The following is an 18110-nucleotide window of genomic DNA, read 5'->3' on the forward strand; positions in this document are numbered from 1 at the left end:
AAGCCACCCTTACAATTGTTCCTTGGACGGTGAGATTAGTTGGCAGATTGGAGAAGACCATTCCCAGCGCTGTGCATGAGCGCAGTTGTTTCCCCCACAGCTGGCTTCGAAAGTTCCCGTTGGTGCTGTCGGGGAGATGCTGAGATTTCACTTCTCTTCCCTATTTTGCAGTTGTCCTGGGTGGAAAGATCCCTTTACGATATGGTGACCACATGTCCTTCATTATGAAGGACAGTCCTTGTTTTCAGAAAGCTGTCCTTTAGATGTATTTAATTTAATCGTTTATTTTCTTGGTTTTGCTCTTGAATTTTCCTTCGTAAAGCAAAGTTTTAAACCATTAAAACTGTTTCTCCAACCTGGCAACTTGAAGAGGTGTGGACTTCAACTCCCAGAATTCCCCAGCCAGCTATAGTTGCAGAAACACTGAATTATTTTTTTAATCCTTGTTTTTTTTAATCTTTTAATCCTTTTTTTAAAATCCTTTTTTTTAATCCTTGTGAACCTCTTTCAGGTTTGCCCCTTTTTCAGCTTTGTCCTTTATTTTTTTTCCCAAGAAAATATGGTCACTGTCCTTTAAGAGCTGCTGGCCCTTTCCCTTCCTTCGTTCTCAGTAGCACAGATGAGCCAAGCCGTGATGATGAATTAATTAAGTCTCCTCGGAGAACAGTTAACGCTGGATGAGAGGCCCTGTCACTGCATGGTGCCTTTTAATCAACGGTATTTAGAAACTGGCAGGTGCAGGGAGATGTAGGCAAGCTCATTTTATTTATTTATAAATATTTTCTTTATTTATTGGAATTATGTCCTGCCTTTCAATCAGCAGGACTGAAGGCAGTATATGCAATGCTCCCTCTCACAACAACCTTGTGGGGTTGGCTAGGTTGAGAAAGCAGGACTGGCCCAAAGTCCCCCCATGGCTGAGGGGGGCTTCAACCTGGGTCTCTCCCCTCCGTAGTCCAGGAAGTTCCCCATGAACCACATTGGCACTCAATAGCGATACTGGATTACAGGTAGTCCTCACTTAATGACCACAATTGGGACCAGCATTTTGGTTGCTAAGCGAAGCGGTCATTAAGCAAATCCAACCTGAGTTTATGACCTTTTTTGTGGCAGTCGTTAAGCAAATCACCATGGGCATTAAGCGAAGCATGTGGTTGTTAAGTGTATCACACAGTTCCCCATTGATTTTGCTTGCCAGGAGCCAAGCGGGAAGGTAAAAAATGGCAATCATGTGACCATGGGATGCTGCAATGGTCATAAGTGTGAGGACCAGTTGTAAGTCAATTTTTCCAGCACCATCATAAGTCTGAACCATCACTAAACAAATGGTCGTTAAGTGAGGACTACCTGTATTTTTTCATCTTGGCCAGCTCTGATCCAGGCATGCTCCAAAATCCTTTACACTTGTAAACAGTGCTGTTGAAATTGTTACAGTTGGGAGAATCAGTAAGCAAGGGTGTGCAGGCACTTACCCCTTCTCTTTCTGTGTCACACACCCACAGGCACCCAAACATATATTATGAAAGTCCATTTTGTCAGAGGCATAAAAGTGTTACCTTATTTTCTAGATCGATGCACCACTGAAAGCTAACAGCTTTCTTTCAGACATTTCTGGGGGAAAGGTGAAAAAGGAACTGTACGTTTTTTGGAGGTGAGGGTTTTCATGTGGAGGTGGGTGGCCAGGGCTGCAGCAGCCCAAGGACTCTTGTAATGAAGGCATCAGAGAGAGGTGGGGATGGGATATCCAGGCCAGAGAGCAGAGATCACTAGGCAAAACCATAGCAGCCTAATACTTGGATGGGAGACCACCAGGAAATCATAGGACAGTCAGCTAGAGTGAGAAATTGAAAAAAAGGCTCTGGAAAGGACCAATAACAAACTAAGGCTGAAGCTCAGCTTGGAGGAGGCTTCACCTCTGGAGGGGAGAGAATTTTGTATGCTACACAGATACTATATGTTAAATTTTGGATCTTCCAGACCCCTCCATTCCCACTGGTTTCCTGTTTCTCTTCCCCACCTTATATGCTGCTGAGTGCAAGGTCTTGATTTGGCTTCTTCAGGGAATTTTCTCTTTACGTGTTTTGCTCCTCATTCAGAGTTGCTGGGACTCGGGCCACATATACATTTAATAAATTATGGTTGATCGCACAGTCAGCCAGATGTTCAGGCTGGATCTGGCATTTTTGTCCACCTGTTGAGTCCTTCCCAAGGACCTGGGATAGGCAGATGTGGCTGTTTGATGGTGTTAAAGGTATCGTCGCAGGATGAAAACTGTTCGAAGTAAAGCTGCCTTTTGCAATTGACCGATGGTGATTTTGTCAATGCCGATGGTGTTCAAGGGGTGCTCCCGATGTTTTATTATTATTATAATAATTATTGTAAGAGAATATCCTAGCCATCTGGATTTTATTATATTTTAAAAATATTTATATTTTTATGTCATTGAGATTGTTGTATATTATTGTATATTATATTGTGGTTGAATGTTTTTATTGTGAACCGCCCAGAGTCTCTCCATGTAGGGGAGATGGGCGGTGATAAATCTGATAAATCTAAATCTAAATCTAAATCTAAATCTAAATCTAAATCTAAATCTAAATCTAAATCAATAAATCAATAAATAAAATTATTATTTATTATTATTATTATTATTATTATTATTATTATTATTATTATTCAGTTCATCGACACCCCTGGGAACCTCCCTCCTTCCATGAACGTCTCTCAATACCTCGGCTTAAGGCAGAATCTTAATCTCACGTCTGCGTATCAGTGAGTATCCCCTTTTCCAAGGGCACCACCTTGCCAAAGGGTTGGACTGTCTGCCTCCCTCCAGGCCAACACCTCAAGAAGATGCCCAGCATCTTGAGCTGGCCAGGGCTTTACTACATAGCCAAGCAGGCAAAGGAGGACATGGACCATTGGAAAGGAGGACAAGGGGAGAAAGGAGGACACACTAACTCTTTCACTTTTTTGGTATCCACAACAAAAATTACAGTGAAAAACTGGAAAAAAAGAAAAAAATGTACTTAGAACTACATGTAGAAAAATTACTTTCCCCAGCATTAGAGAGGCTGGTTTTCCAAAAGCGGGAATGTACTATAGCCGGTTAGTAGGCAAAAGCCTTCAGAGCAGAACTGATTAAGGTCTGGACAATTTCTGGCAGCAGCTGAGGGTGTTAATCAACCAATTAAGGTCAGAGAGCAGGGCTGGTTAACCTGTGGTTAGCCCTTTTAGGGACGCCCTGCGCTTCTGAGAAAAGCTGCTCAGGAAGATATACTCAAAAAGCCAGACAATATTTGGTTTTTTAAAATTCTATTTATTAAGAATTTTTCCATAGGGTAAAAGACAAATCAAAAGGAAAAAAAAAGGAAAGAGAGAGAGAGAGAAAGAAAAAAGTGCAAGAAACAAAAGAGATAGAAAAACAAACAAAAATTAAAAAAACATGGGAGTGACCTTCCACCTTCTTTTCAACAGGTAATTACAATCCTATTGTCCCAACAATATTTGATTTTAAGGCTATGCCTGCCGGATGGAGGACATGAGGCCAAAAAGGAGGGCGTGTCCTCCTCTTGCCCGACATCTGATAACCCCAGCCTGGCAGAGCCAACAGTTAGGGTTGGGATTGTGGGTCAACACTATCTAGAGACCTCGCATGAAGGAGGTGGTGGGAAATCGCAAGCTGATGGGGGTTGGCCTAATGCCTTTCCGTCTCCTTTCAGGCAGTGCAAGGACGGTGCAGGCCTGTGGGAAGTTCTGCAACTGAAGGACCAGTACAGCCTCAGCGAGCATCTCAGCGTTGCCAAGGTAACCAGCCTCTGGCTGCATCCTCGGTCGCCCCCTTTTGCAGAGCAAGGCTCGATTCCCCTGGGAACCTTTGGGAGGATCCCACGAAACAATAGCACACTGCCAGGCTCAACAATCCTGGCTTCAATCACCATGGGCTTCCAGAGGTTCTCAAGATCTTCCCACCCAAATGTGAAGGAAACCATCGAATTACAGCATCATATTCCCTAAAAACAAGCAATAAATTAAGTACCAACTGGCAGGTCTGCTCTGGTAGCCTCCTCTGTTGAATTAGCCTAAGACAGAGTCAGAGAACTTGTTCTGCAATATCGGCTGGGGTGGGGCTTGAATTTAGGCAATGTTCCTCCCCATTATATTTAAAATTACTCAGCATGGGGGAGTTGGCCTAAATACCATTTTTTTAAACTATAAAAGTGCACAACCTTCTTTGTGGGGACTTTTGCATTTTTGTGTGTTAAAGAACATTGGTCACCTTTTCTTGGATAATCATTGATGATTAATTTGCTTTCACCCCCCCAAAAAAAATTTAGTATAATTTTAATTTTTTTTTTAAATTAAATAAATAAAAATAAAAATCTTTTCCTGTGCTCTGCACACGCTCTCAGGTTCAGTGAGGCTACTCCCCTGAATCTTAGGTACAAATTACAGATTATGTGGAGAGCTATACAGTCTTTTTCTTTCTTTATAAAACTGAAAATCTAAAGCTGGTGGCACCAGCCATACATTTGATGAGGATTAAAGACTGGTTGAAAGATGCAGTTCCACCCTTTCAAAGTTTTTTCGTTATTGAGGACAGACTTGTGCCCAGAAAGGGGTCAAAAAAATCAAGATGGTGGCCACAACTATACAGTCTAAGCCCTGCCCCTTTTTAATGTGCATAAAAAAGGGATGGGGCTTTGATCCTTTGGTTGTGACCACCATCTTGACTTTTTTGACCACCTTACTAGAGACACCCCTAATTGGGGCCAATAATAGGGATCTATTACCGTATCTTATCTATTTTTTTCTCCCCAGTAAAAAATAAGTTGAAAAGGCAGTAAAAAAACATAGGAGTACTATTTCAAGCAGGAAAATGCATGAAAGGGAATAATTAAAATTTCCAGCCAAATTTTCAGCCTATCCAAGCTTGAAAAGTGGGTCAAGTGAGTACGGGGGTCCCAAATGAGCAGAAAAAACCCAGGGTGTCCTTCCAGCATTGATTCTGTCTCTTGAATTTGAAAACGAGTTGGGCAGCTAATCAATTCAGAAAAATAAATACATTTATTAAAAATAAATTAATTAAATTTAAACTTTAAATTAAATAATCACACTAAAACTTGCCATTGTAAAAGCAGCCTCATTTCTCCCCCCCCCCCCCATCTGCTCCAGTACACTGCAGACTTTCAGAAACGCCTTGGCGACGTCAACATCCGCTTTGAAGACGTTGCTTTGTTAAATGCAGAGGGAAGGCAGGACTTGGAGACCTTCAGAAAGAGCGATATTGACTTGGTCAACTACGCTGACTTCACAGCAGAGGTGAGTGTAAAACTGGGGGAAGGAGAGAGACATCCTGCTTCTATCCACTTCCATCCACAACTACAGATGTGGGTGGTGAAGTCACTATGTGTCAGCCATTTCAGGTCGTCCAGATAAGAAACTCAGAGCATGAATACTAACACTACATTAATTGTCAGATTATAGTAACTGAATCTTGCAAATCTGAAAGCTCTTCTCCCCTCCCTGGCCTTTACTTTTCAGAAAGCTAGGCGGGGTGGGGGGGGTCCCTTCTGAGATGCCTTCTCTACTTCCGTCCCTCCTTTGGACTCATATTTCTCTTACCGGACCATTGTCTAAGCTGCGGCCCTTTCTCCTGTCTCCCAAGGTTCTTCTCACAGGCCATTGCACTATGATGTGGTCTGAACTAGGAGCTGGGGTGCCCAAAGGTAGGGCCAGACCTGGTCACATCTCATGGACTTGAGGCAGTGATGTGTCATGTAACTGTGACCTCTGTTGCTAGCAGAATTCAGTAGGGGGCCTACCACTGGTGTCCTCTCAAGAATGTGTTTCTACCCCCCAATGGCTTATCATGAAGCTTAAACCCAGCCAATTCTGGTTTATTCAACAAGCCATAGCTTAGCTCAGTGTATGAACCAGGTCATCATATTTCCTAATGATGGTAGGTGGATGCTCTGATTCTCCTGGGATGCTTCTCCAAATTCTTCTCTGAAGGCTGGTGTGTCCTCTCACTCATCCTGAGCCTGGCATCACCCAGCACTCTGATCAGCTCTATCCTCTGCTTAGAGAGGTGACATCTGTAAGACAGCGTTTCTCAGCCTTGGCAACTTTAAGATGCAGGGCTGGCTGGGGAATTCTGGGAGTTGAAGTCCACGCGTCTTAAAGCTGCCAAGGTTGAGAAACACCGCTTTAAGAATCTGACTGGTGTTCCCCCTTTCTCTCTCCGATTCCTCTTTGTCCAAATTTATTAGTTTTCTTTTGCACAATCCTTGTCCCAGGAACAAGTTTTGAAACCTTTTCTAGCAAAATGTATGAGCGGTAGACTATACCACCACCTCCTAGCTCTGGGTCTTTTTTCTCTTTTATGATCAGCAGAGATATTTACTATTAGAATACATTTTTAAAAACTATAGAAATCCAAGATAGCTGCCTTAATACATAGAAACATGTCGTGCATTGCTCTAAAACCTGGAAAACCATGACTTCCTTTTATGAACCCAAAGCTTTTTTATACCAGGGACAACATACAGTAGTTTGGGGAATAAGCGTTACATACTGCCGTTCTCCTCAATCTGCTTCCAGTCTGATGTGTTAGGTTACAATTTCCTAAACAGAATGGCCGTTGGTTATGTTGGCTGGGGATCATGGGAGTTGCAAAGTACAGTAGAAGGTAGGTGTAACCAAGAAACAAGTGCAGATATTGGTTCTCCTGTAAACACTTTAGGTGGCCTTCCTCAAGCCAATCCTTTTTCCAGTGTTGCTCACCATTCTGCTGCATCAGTTTAATATAATGAAGTCATCTCACTTGGGATTGCTGGAATAAGTCCAGGCTAAAGGTGATTATTTCTCTTGCAGATACGCAACCCTGTGGTGAGGACCAATGTTGAAGGATTGGCAATAGATCTTGAGAGGCTGAGTAATGTTCAGGTAGGGAACCAGAAGAGATGGGTGGCCACGGGGCTTTATGGGGAGGGAAGCCAGTCACCGGGGTCTTTCTCAAATTCCCGTCCTCGCTTCCCAGCCAACCCAGAGGTGTTGATGTTCCTTGCAGAGCGACAGAACTCTGGCGGACCAACTGGCTGAGGAAGCCATGAAGCTCAGAAGAATCCAGAATGAGATGGTCCTCCCAATGGAGACCCTTGTGGTAAGCCTTCGGTAAAGAACATCAAAGAACCTCAACTTGAGATTCAGCAGGACACTTTCTGGTTTTTCAGAGATCATGAAGATCTTCTGGACACTGTAGAGCAACCTTCTCCAACTTGCTGCCCTCTAGGTGTGGCCGTTGTGGTTAGGAATTCTGCAAGGTGCAGTCTGAACCCCCCTGTTCGGAAAACTTTCTTAACCAGATCAGTGAAAGACCTGGTGGCCTCATTCATGTACCATGCTAAGCATGGGACATTTCTTAATGGCTTTGTGTGTTTTGCCAGTGCAGCCTCTTGATCATCAGAATCATATTTTCCTGACTAGGGAAAGTGACATTCTAGGCAAATTTGGTGGAATTTCATTGGCATCTATCATGCAAAGTCCTTTTCCCAGAAGTGCTTCAGCAGAAGGAGCAAACATCCTATTGAGAGATTCTAAACTATAGTCTATAAATTTAATTTTAGGTAAAGTGAAGATGGTGTTTCTGGCTCTGTCTGAATGGAAGAGAAAGCAGTTGGTCATGCTAAGCATGCGATTAATATTTCACGAGGCCAGATTAATTTGTTGTATTTCATTTTATTTACAGGCAAAGCTGAAAGAAAGTGTTCAGTTTTTAGCAACGATGGCACCTAGCTTCCAGGTATTGTTATTACAGGTGATATAACTTCTGGGGTGTGTTCTCTTTGTGAATGATCTGTCTATCATCTCTCTCTCTCTCTCATCAATCTATTTTTTTTGTTTGTTTTCTATCCTGCCTTTATTATTTTTTTTATAAATAACTCAAGGTGGTGAACATACCTCATACGCCCTCCTCCTCCTATTTTCCGCACAACAACAACCCTATGAGGTGGGTTGGGCTGAGAGAGAGGGACTGGCCCAAGGTCACCCAGCCGGCTTTCTAGCCCATTGCCTTAACCACTAGACCAAACTGTCTCTCTATCTTTTGGGTGTGATCTCTTTGTGGTTGATATATTTTATACATACATACATATCAACCACAAAGAAATCACACTCCAGAAGTTATATATCATTCATTCATTCATTCATTCATTCATTCATTCATTCATTCATTCATATACAGTATATTCCACCTTTTCTTAAATCCCATCAATACATTAGATGTTCGAACATTAGAACATTAGATGTTCCTGGGTTTTAAAGTAATACATTGTCTTCCTTTTCACGATTCTTATTGGTAGAAGAAAAATGATGATGTCTCCTTGAGATTGGAATTTTAATTTTTGGATGTAGACTGGCAAGAAAAGCCACTCTTAAATGTGTTGCCCACTACAAGGGACATAGGTAGGTGAGATAATACCTTCCACCCCAGCTTCGTGTCCTTCAGTTCTAGTTCCTTGAATGGTTTGGGGAGCTGAAATATTTCTAAACTGTGATTGCACTACTGACTCCTTTGATGATAACTTCAAGATATTTACTCATAGGCCAATGGGGATACAATAGAAATCACTCCACAGTAATCTGTTTTCTTGTACATTGCCCATTACATGTATAGCAACAAGGTTCTGCACCTACAGTTGGCTGGTGTTCTATGCTGTGAAGGTTGAAATTCTTGGGTTTCAAATTAGGTAGGTGAATGCTCTGTTCTGTCCTCTGTGGCATCAGAAAATTATGACGTTGGAAGGGATCACAAGGATCATCTAGCACAGTGTTCTTCAACCTTGGCGACTTTAAGATGTGTGGACTTCAACTCCCAGAATTCCCCAGCCAGCTATGCTATGCTGGCTGGGGAATTCTGGGAGTTGAAGTCCACACATCTTAAAGTTGCCAAGGTTGAAGAACACCAATCTAGTCCAATCCTCCGCAGTGTGCAGAAAAACCAATTAAATCCTTGTCTGGGGCTTCATTGATCCAGCCTCTTCTTAAAAACCTCCAGAGATGGAGTACCTACAACCAGGTGAACTGTTCAGCTGTTGTACAAATATTGCTGTTAGGAAGTGTTTCCTTATGTTTAATGTAGCTGCAATTTATACTCGTTATTTCTGGTTCTCGTTTCTGCACATCTTTCCTAGGGCATCATTTTATGCGCCTGAACACTGATATCGTGTCTCCCTTCCATCTGCTCTTCTCCAGACTGAACCTCCCCAGTTCCTTCAACCTATCCACACATGGCAGGTCCGCAAGTCCCTGTATCGCCATTGTCACCCTCCTCTGAACCTCTCCTAACCTGTCAATACCCCTCTGAAACTGTGGTTCCCAAAATTATAGCCAGCATTCCAGATGTGCTCCCATGAGAGTAGATGGGAATAAGGACTTGCACACACAGTGCTTCAGCATTAGCCCTTCTACATCTATCTCATCCATGAAAATTCTTTGTTTTCTGTATCAGACATGGACAAGAAGGCCTGTTTGTTTGGCCCTTCAAAACCTGCATTTGAAACAAGGTGTTGCCTTTGATCCTCTCCTGAAGTACTTTTTCCTACTGAACTACCCACTGAGGGATATTTCATTCTCTCACCTATGATAGGGTAATGGATGCAAATTCCAGCAGAAACATCTTGCAGAATTAAAGATTAACCAGAAAGATTGCTTCTGTGGGCTGGGGGAAGGACAGCTAGCTGGACCATAATTACAGACAAATAGAAAATGCCTTGTTATCAAACACAGAGGAACCGGTTACACCTTTCCATAAGTGTAAAACGCCTTATACATTTTTTACACAGAACATTTCCACTTGAAAAATGGGAGGAGACTGATTATGCATTAAAATAAGAAAAAGCATTAATGTCACGGTTGGCAACACACACCTGTGGACGCCAGGGCATACGGAGCAACCCTGGACGCTATCTATGGTACTCTAGGTAAAGGTAAAGGTTTCCCTTGACGTAAAGTCCAGTCGTGTCCGACTCTAGGGGGCGGTGCTCATCTCCGTTTCTAAGCCTTGGAGCCGGCGTTGTCATAGACACTTCCGGGTCATGTGGCCGGCATGACTCACGGAACGCCGTTACCTTCCCGCCGAAGCGGTACCAATTAATCTACTCACATTTGCATGTTTTCGAACTGCTTGGTGCGCAGGAGCTGGGACGAGCAACGGGAGCTCACCCCGCCGCGCGGTTTCGAACTGCCGACCTTCCGATCGACAGCTCAGCGGTTTAACCCGCAGCGCCACCGCGTCCCTCTAGGGTACTCTAGGGTTAAATAAAAAATGTAAAACAGAATGCTTGAACACTCATGAGATTTCAACCAAGAATTCTCATAGTTTTGTGCTGAGTGCCTGAAGAGGTGGTTTGGCTGCTGCATCCTTGTGTAGATAACTGATTATGACCATGACATCAACTTGACCATGACCGTTGGGCAGTCATGTTGATCTACACCAGCTTGTCCCCAGTGAGTTGAATTTCAATACGGCCACGATTCCGAGAGGTGGTCCAACATACCTGGAGGATCCCACCTTGGGCTCCCACCTCTGCCCCAACATGGCCTCTTTCACCAGAGGAAGCCTTGTAAGGGGATCATCCAAGGGGTTCCTGGCAATTTTGCTTCTGATCTTTGCTGGGTTGAGTGTTGGGGAAGCTTCCAGCAGCATCATACCTGCCATGGGGAGCTTGGGTTCAAATGTTTGTGTGGGCATGTGTGAAACTTGCATATACTGTGATTTGTTTTCTTCCACCTCTACTTATGAGTTTTGGGTAGGTGACAGCCCTAATTTACCTTGGATGATCTCAAAAGGCTAAGCTGGGTAAGTGCTGGTTAGTATGTGGATGAGAGACCACCATGAATGGCCATGGATGTAGGCAATGGCAGAATGTTTCAGTATGGTGGCCAAGAAGTCACCATCTCCTTGTCCAGGTTTTCTTTCTCTGGATCTCAGGAAGAAGGGACCATCTGTAGGAGAGGCCTGGGGCTGGCCTTGAGATAGGAGGTTGCTGTCCCCAGAGGGGACGCTTGTCTAAAATACCTGCCAAGTCCATTTCTGTGCTGGGCTGTGGGGTGGACTACATGATCACCGAGACCTCCTCCAGCACTTATTGTCTATTGCATGAAAAATTGCCTCACTTGAACCAGGGAAATAGGGAAGTGCAGTTCGTGCGACTGTTTGTTATACGGTGCCTTGGTTATTGCTGTATTGTTATTTTAATGCTGGTTTTTGCTTGATTTATAGAGGTTTTACTATATTGTTTGGCTGATTGTTGTTAGCCACCCAGAGTTCATAGGTAAGAATGAGTGGCCATACGAATGTCCTACAATTAAATAAATAAATAAAATATTTGTGGCTGGATTAGCACAGGTGTCATGAGCACTGATGGCGAGCAGGAGGGGGCCCCTGTCATGCGCTGCCTACCTCTGAATAACACTCAGACACTGGTTTGCGGATCAGGCTCTGGTTTATTTGCAGGGCAGGTACAGCGTCGGTAGAAAAAAGCTGAGAGTGACAGGAGCGCGCCGGTGCGGGGTTTAAATACCCCGCGCCGGTCAGCGCCCCCTCGCTCACGGTCACGTCACTCCCCTTTGTCCAATACGTTGCCCTGCCGGTGGGTGAGGGTTTCCGGGATCGCCCATCATCAGGTTTCCCATTCCTCTGCTGATTGCTTTCAGTTGGGCGATCCCCGTTGTATTGCCGCTGATGGCTTGGGTGGCTCCGTGATCCGTTTAGCTATTGTTTGTTAGCCGTTAGTCGTTGTGGGTTGATGGCTACTTATCTTGTACCCCTTCACCTATTTCCTTGTCATTGTCATGTGTGCCATTGCGCTGATGACTTTAGCTCAACGGCACTCATGACATACTGCCCTCTTTTCGAATAGTGTTCTCCCCCGGTTTTCTGGGTTTTCCCCGTGGAGCTGTCAAAACGCCACATTATTATTTTTTTTTTTTTCTTTTTCAAAGTTCCCGCCGGAGTAGTTGTCGCCCCTCCCTTTGCTCCTCCCTCTACCACGTGCCTTCCCAGGGTGTGTCCATGGTGCGCATGCTCGGGTCCTGACCTGGCGTGCGCATGCTCCAGCCACACCCTGTTTGTTTGGCTCAGTTCGGCGAGGCGAGAGGCGTGGCTGGTCGGGTGCTTCTCAGCTCCAGGTAGGGCCCTTCTTTTTCTTATTTAAAGTGCGTCGCCTTTGTTGTGTCTCCTGGGCGTTGCCCCCAGGTTGCCCTGTTGACTTGCTTGCCACTCCCCCGCGGCCGGGGGGCGGGGGGAGGGTGCTGGCGAACGTTTGTCACCACCCCGTGGGCCCGGGCCGGGGGGAGTGAGTCCCGGGGGGGGGAAGGTCCACCCAAGTCGCGGGCTTGGGGGGGCCCTTTCCCTTGGGGCACGGGAGGCGGGGGGGGCCTGCGGGGGGGGGGTTTGGTTTTGCTGACCTTGGTTGCGGTTTGTCGGGGTATGCCCGGTGAAATGCTCTGGTCAGGTCAGGCGCGTTAACGTTGTGCGCCGCCACCCATTCCGGGTGGGGGAAGTGTTTCCACCTGACCAGATAGTGTAGAGTTCCTCGTTGCTTGCGGGAGTCGAGAATGTCCCTTATCTCGAAGTGGTGTTGCCCGTCGATCATTACCGGTGCGGGCTGTGGCGTGCTTGGGTGCCATCGGGAGGTGGTTGCCGGTTTCAGGAGGCTGGTGTGGAACACCGGGTGGAGTCTCCGGAGGTTGTGTGGCAGGTCCAAGCGTATTGCTACCGGGTTCACTATTTGCGTGACTCGGAACGGCCCGATGTACTTAGGCCCCAGTTTTTTCGAGGGTTGGGTTGACTTTAGGAACTTGGTGGATAGATAGGCCATATCCCCCGCCTGGAACGTTGGTTGTTGGCGCCGGTGCTTGTCGGCCTGCTCTTTGTAGGCAGCCTGTGCATCCTTCAGCGCCGCCGTGATTACTGGCCATGCTTCCGCGATCTTCCGTCCCCAGTCGCTAGCGTCCACCTGGGGTTCCGGGGGTTGAGGTAGCTCCGGTATGGGGACGAAGTCGCGCCCCGAGACTACTTCGAACGGAGTTTTCCCCGTGCTCGTGTGGACGGCGTTGTTGTATGCGACTTCGGCGAACGGGAGCAGTTCAGCCCAGTCGTCTTGGTGGTAGTTAGTATATGATCGTATAAATTGCTCTAAGGTGGCATTAAGAACCTCAGTGGCTCCGTCCGTCTGAGGGTGCCAAGCCGTAGATAGGGCCTGTTGGGTCCCCGTCAGCTTCAGGAAGGCCCGCCAGAATTTGGAGGTGAACTGTGTGCCCCTGTCGGTCACCACACGTGCGGGACATCCGTGTAGCCTGTACACGTGGATGAGGAAGAGTTTGGCTAGCTGTTGTGAGGATGGGACCGACGTGCAGGGGATGAAGTGGGCCTGCTTTGAGAAGTAGTCCTTCACCACCCAAATGGCCGTTTTCTTCTGGCTGGGTGGGAGGTCCACTATAAAATCCATAGAGATTTCCTCCCATGGGCGGGAGGGTTCTGCCACCCGTTGCAATAGCCCCGTGGGTTTGCCTGGTGCCCGTTTGGCCCTAGCGCACGTTGGGCAGGATGCCACGTAGGTTTTTACGTCTCGCCTGAGCGCGGGCCACCAGAATTGACGCCGTGTTAGGTGTAGGGTCTTGAGGAACCCAAAGTGTCCCGCTTGCTTGGCGTCGTGTGACCTATGCAAGATCGCCTGGCGTTGCGAGTCCGGGACGTAGATTCTGCCTTCCCCCCATGCCAGGTCTTGTGCCATCGTTACCTTGTCGGGGTTTGCCAGGAACCAGGGGTCGGTTTTGAGGGCGGCGGCGAGGTCCGTGCGCATTCCCCCTGGTAGTTGCGGTTGGCTTCTTTCCGTCGCCGGTTGTCCCGCCGTCGGCTGCGCCGTAGAGTCGAGCTGCCTCCGTGCGCCGCTTCGGGTGGTCACGGCCATCCCCAGTTGCGAGGCGGATAGGACCGTCCCAATGGTGTCTGGGGCGGGCTCTTCGTCTTGGGGCAGTCGGGAGAGGGCGTCGGCCAGGAAGTTCTTCTTGCCCGGCATGAACTTCAGCTGGAAATCAAAGCGGCTGAAGAATTGGGCCCATCGGACCTGTTTTGGGCTAAGGCGTCTAGGCGTTCGTAGGGCCTCGAGGTTCCGGTGGTCCGTCCAGACCTCGAATGGTTGGGTGGCTCCCTCGAGTAGGTGTCGCCATGTCTCTAGTGCCGATTTCACCGCGAAGGCTTCTTTCTCCCAGACGTGCCATCGCCTCTCTGTCTCGGAGAACTTCCTTGACAGGTAGGCGCATGGTTTCAGGAGTCCCGTGGGGTCTTTCTGTAGCAGGATGGCTCCCAGGGAGAAGTCTGAGGCGTCGGCTTGGACCACGAACGGCCGTTCTGGGTCCGGGTGCGCGAGGATTGGCTCCGTAGTGAACAGCGCTTTCAGCTTGTCGAATGCGGTCTGGCACGCGGGAGTCCAATTCAGCACTGTGCCTGGGTTCTTGGCGCGTCGGGTGTCCCCCACCCCTTTGGTTTTGAGGAGGTCCGTTAAGGGGAGGGCTATCTCAGCGAACCCCCGGGCGAATGACCTGTAGAAATTCGCGAATCCGAGGAAGCTCTGTAGTTGCCGTCTGTTGCGGGGCCGCTCCCAGTTTAGCACCGCTTCGACTTTTGCGGGGTCCATTTCGATGCCGTCCCCGGAGATTCGATACCCCAGATAGTCTAGGCGCTCTTTGTGAAACTCGCACTTTGTAGGCTTTGCATAGAGCTGCGCCCTTCTGAGCTTGTCGAGGACTTGCCTGACTAGGGTTACATGTTCCTCGTGCGTTTTTGTGTAAATAAGGACGTCGTCGATGTAGACCAGGACCCCTTTGAACAGATGTTCATGCAGTACCTCATTGATGAGCTGCATGAACACCCCAGGGGCCCCCGCGAGTCCGAAGGGCAGTACCTTGTACTGGAAAGCGCCTAGGGGGCAGTTAAACGCCGTCTTCCATTCGTCCCCCTCCCTGATTCGGATGCGATAGTACGCCTCGCGAAGGTCCAATTTGGAAAAGACTTTGCCCGTGGACAGGTGGGCGAGCATGTCCTTCACCAGGGGTAAGGGGTATTTGTTGGACAGGGAAGCCGCGTTTAGGCCCCGGTAGTCGGTGCAGAGCTGTAGGGTCCCGTCTTTCTTCTCCTGGAATAAGACGGGGGCTCCGACCGGTGAGCATGCTGGCTCTATGAATCCCCTGTCTAGATTTTTATCGATGAACTCCCGGAGGGTTGCCATCTCCTTCGGGGTCATCGAATAGATTTTTGGTCTAGGTAAGGGGACGTCGGGCAGTAGGTCGATCCGGCAATCCGTCTTGCGGTGGGGGGGTAGTTGGTCAGCCTCTGCCTCTCCAAAGACCTCGGAGAAGTCGGCGTATTGTTCTGGTAGGTCTGCTGTGGTAGCGGCGTTGTCTTGTGTGGTCGCCTCCGCTCGTCCTACCGTGGGGTGGCTTCTGCCCGCTGGAACTGGTGCTCGATACTCGCCGTCGCCGAATGTGAAGGTGCGGGTCTCCCAGTTGATCCGCGGGTTGTTTGTCGCGAGCCATGGCATCCCCAGGACTGCAATGGGCCGTCCGATGTGCGTGACTACGAACGATGTGCGCTCGGTGTGAGTGCCCATTTGTAGGGTGACCGGCTCGGTTTGTAGCGTGGCTGGTTTCCCTCCCGCTGTAGAGCCGTCCAGCTGGTGGAATGCCAGCGGCGTGGGGAGGGGGAAGCAGCGGAGTTCGAGTTTGGCGACTAGGTCGGGGTGGATGAGGTTTTTTGAGCACCCCGAGTCCACTAGTGCCGCGGCCGTGGTGGCTCCGTTGCTGGCAGAGAGTTGAATTGCTGCCAATATTACGGGGCTTTCGTCGTTTCGTTGAGGTGGTCCGCGTTGCTGTCCCACCGCCTGCCTCGCCACGCGTCTCAGGGCAAGCGGGGAGCATTTCCCGCCGGCTGGTCGGGGTCTGTATTGTCCTCTTCCCCCCAGTAAGCGTCCCAGCCCTCTTCCGGTGTCGCTGTGGCCACGGTCATTCGGCGGTGAGGAGGCGGCCCCGGGTTGGGTGGTTTGGGGCTAATTTTCGGAGTGGGTTTGGGCGCGCTGGTCGGCGGTCGGTTGGCGAAGCAATCCGCCGTCTTGTGCCCTAATTTGCCACACCTCCCGCAGGGCTCCCGGTTGAACTTCTTTTTTGGGTATATGGGGCCGGCCATCCCCCCGTGTGGTGCGGGTACCTTTTTCCCGGCATAGTTTGTGTCTTCCGTGGTTGTCATGAGGAAGGTGCGGTGCGCGTGTTCGGCTTTCCCCGCGAGGTGGATCCACCCGTGTAACGTTTCTGGGTCGTCGCGGTAGAGGGCCCATTGGAGAACGTCGCGGTTGAGCCCCCTTTTGAACATTTCCAGCAGGGTGGTCTCGGACCAGTTGCTGACCTTCCCCGCGAGGGCTTTGAACTCCAGGGCGTAGTCAGGGACCGTGCGTGTGCCCTGTTTAAGTCTTTGGAGTGCGCTTTTCGCCCGTACTTTGGCTAGGGGGTCTTCGAAGTAGTTTTTCATCTCTTTGATGAAAGCAGGGAAGGTGGCGAGGGCGGGGGAGCTGGACTCGTACAGTTGGACGTACCAGTCCGCCGCCCTGTCTTGGAGTTTGATCGCCACGGCGGCGATCTTGTCGGCCTCGGAGTCATAGGAGTGTCCGTGCCTCCCCATGAACTCCCTAGCGTTGGTCACGAAAAACGAGAGTTTTGTGGGGGTCCCATCGAAGAAGATGGGGAAGTCCTTTGGGGCCCGGGCGTTTTGTGCGGCCCCGCCTCTCGCTTCCCGGGGTGTGGTGTCGGCCGCCTGTGCCGTCTGCTGGTCCTCCGCTGGCCCGTGTGGGTTCGGTGCTTCGCTCGGGGTGTGGGCTTGTGCGGGGACGTCGTTGGGTGGCGCGGGGGGCATAAGCGCCTGGAGCATGGTCCGGAGTTCCGTCAGTTGAGCCCGCATGGCCGCGAGTTCAGCTCGTGCCTCCTCGTCCACAGCCCGCGCCGCCGCTGGGGCCGGTTCCGTTGGCGCGTCCTCGGGGGTGGGTTGCCGGCGGGGTTCATCGTCCCTCTGCCGCGGGTCCGCTTCCTCCGCCGTCTGATGGGTGTCTCCGTCGTCCTCCTCCGTGTTGAGCGCCGTGGGGCTGTCGCTCCACGCCCGTTGCTGGGGTGCGATGTGGGGCGCGGGGTCCTCCGCTGGTTTCGGAAGTCGTGCTGCTCCCTCCCGCGGTCGGGTTGCCTCCGTCGCCATCTCCCCTTGGGGTTGGAGCTGAGGCTCGGGTCGGGTGGGGTGGGCGTCCATGGCTCCGGGAGTCCGCGGTGCCTCTGGCCTTGGTCGGTCCTCCTCTGTCTCTTGCCGCGCGGCTCGCCCTCCTTGCCCGCGCCGTTCCGGCCTCATCTTGCTGGTCTTCTCGCCGTCTACTCCTCCCGCGGCTCGTTGTCGTCCGGTGGGGCTCGGCGAGGCTGAGTTTATGACTCTCAGCTTTATGTCATGCGCTGCCTACCTCTGAATAACACTCAGACACTGGTTTGCGGATCAGGCTCTGGTTTATTTGCAGGGCAGGTACAGCGTCGGTAGAAAAAAGCTGAGAGTGACAGGAGCGTGCCGGTGCGGGGTTTAAATACCCCGCGCCGGTCAGCGCCCCCTCGCTCACGGTCACGTCACTCCCCTTTGTCCAATACGTTGCCCTGCCGGTGGGTGAGGGTTTCCGGGATCGCCCATCATCAGGTTTCCCATTCCTCTGCTGATTGCTTTCAGCTGGGCGATCCCCGTTGTATTGCCGCTGATGGCTTGGGTGGCTCCGTGATCCGTTTAGCTATTGTTTGTTAGCCGTTAGTCGTTGTGGGTTGATGGCTACTTATCTTGTACCCCTTCACCTATTTCCTTGTCATTGTCATGTGTGCCATTGCGCTGATGACTTTAGCTCAACGGCACTCATGACAGCCCCTATCCAGGGGGGAAAACGCATGCGTAGTAGTGAGGAGTTGAGCAGCCATTCAAAGAGACACAGATCAGACCCGCCTTGACTTTTGGGGTTCATCTGTCTGGGTTTTTCCCACGC

General features: G+C 49.5%; 1 protein-coding gene across 1 annotated transcript in view; it reads left to right on the forward strand.

The window, feature by feature from the left end:
• PROM2 (prominin 2) overlaps window positions 1-18110 on the forward strand; it is a 51836-nt gene that overhangs the window by 21347 nt on the left and 12379 nt on the right. The window contains exons 13-18 of the mRNA XM_063310879.1: window positions 2681-2772; window positions 3723-3807; window positions 5176-5322; window positions 6877-6948; window positions 7073-7165; window positions 7751-7804. Coding sequence (XP_063166949.1) covers window positions 2681-2772; window positions 3723-3807; window positions 5176-5322; window positions 6877-6948; window positions 7073-7165; window positions 7751-7804 — 543 coding nt within the window. The remainder of the gene's footprint in view (window positions 1-2680; window positions 2773-3722; window positions 3808-5175; window positions 5323-6876; window positions 6949-7072; window positions 7166-7750; window positions 7805-18110) is intronic.

This window comes from Candoia aspera, chromosome 9 (genome assembly GCF_035149785.1).
Source record: "Candoia aspera isolate rCanAsp1 chromosome 9, rCanAsp1.hap2, whole genome shotgun sequence".
Classification (NCBI taxonomy): domain Eukaryota; kingdom Metazoa; phylum Chordata; class Lepidosauria; order Squamata; family Boidae; genus Candoia; species Candoia aspera.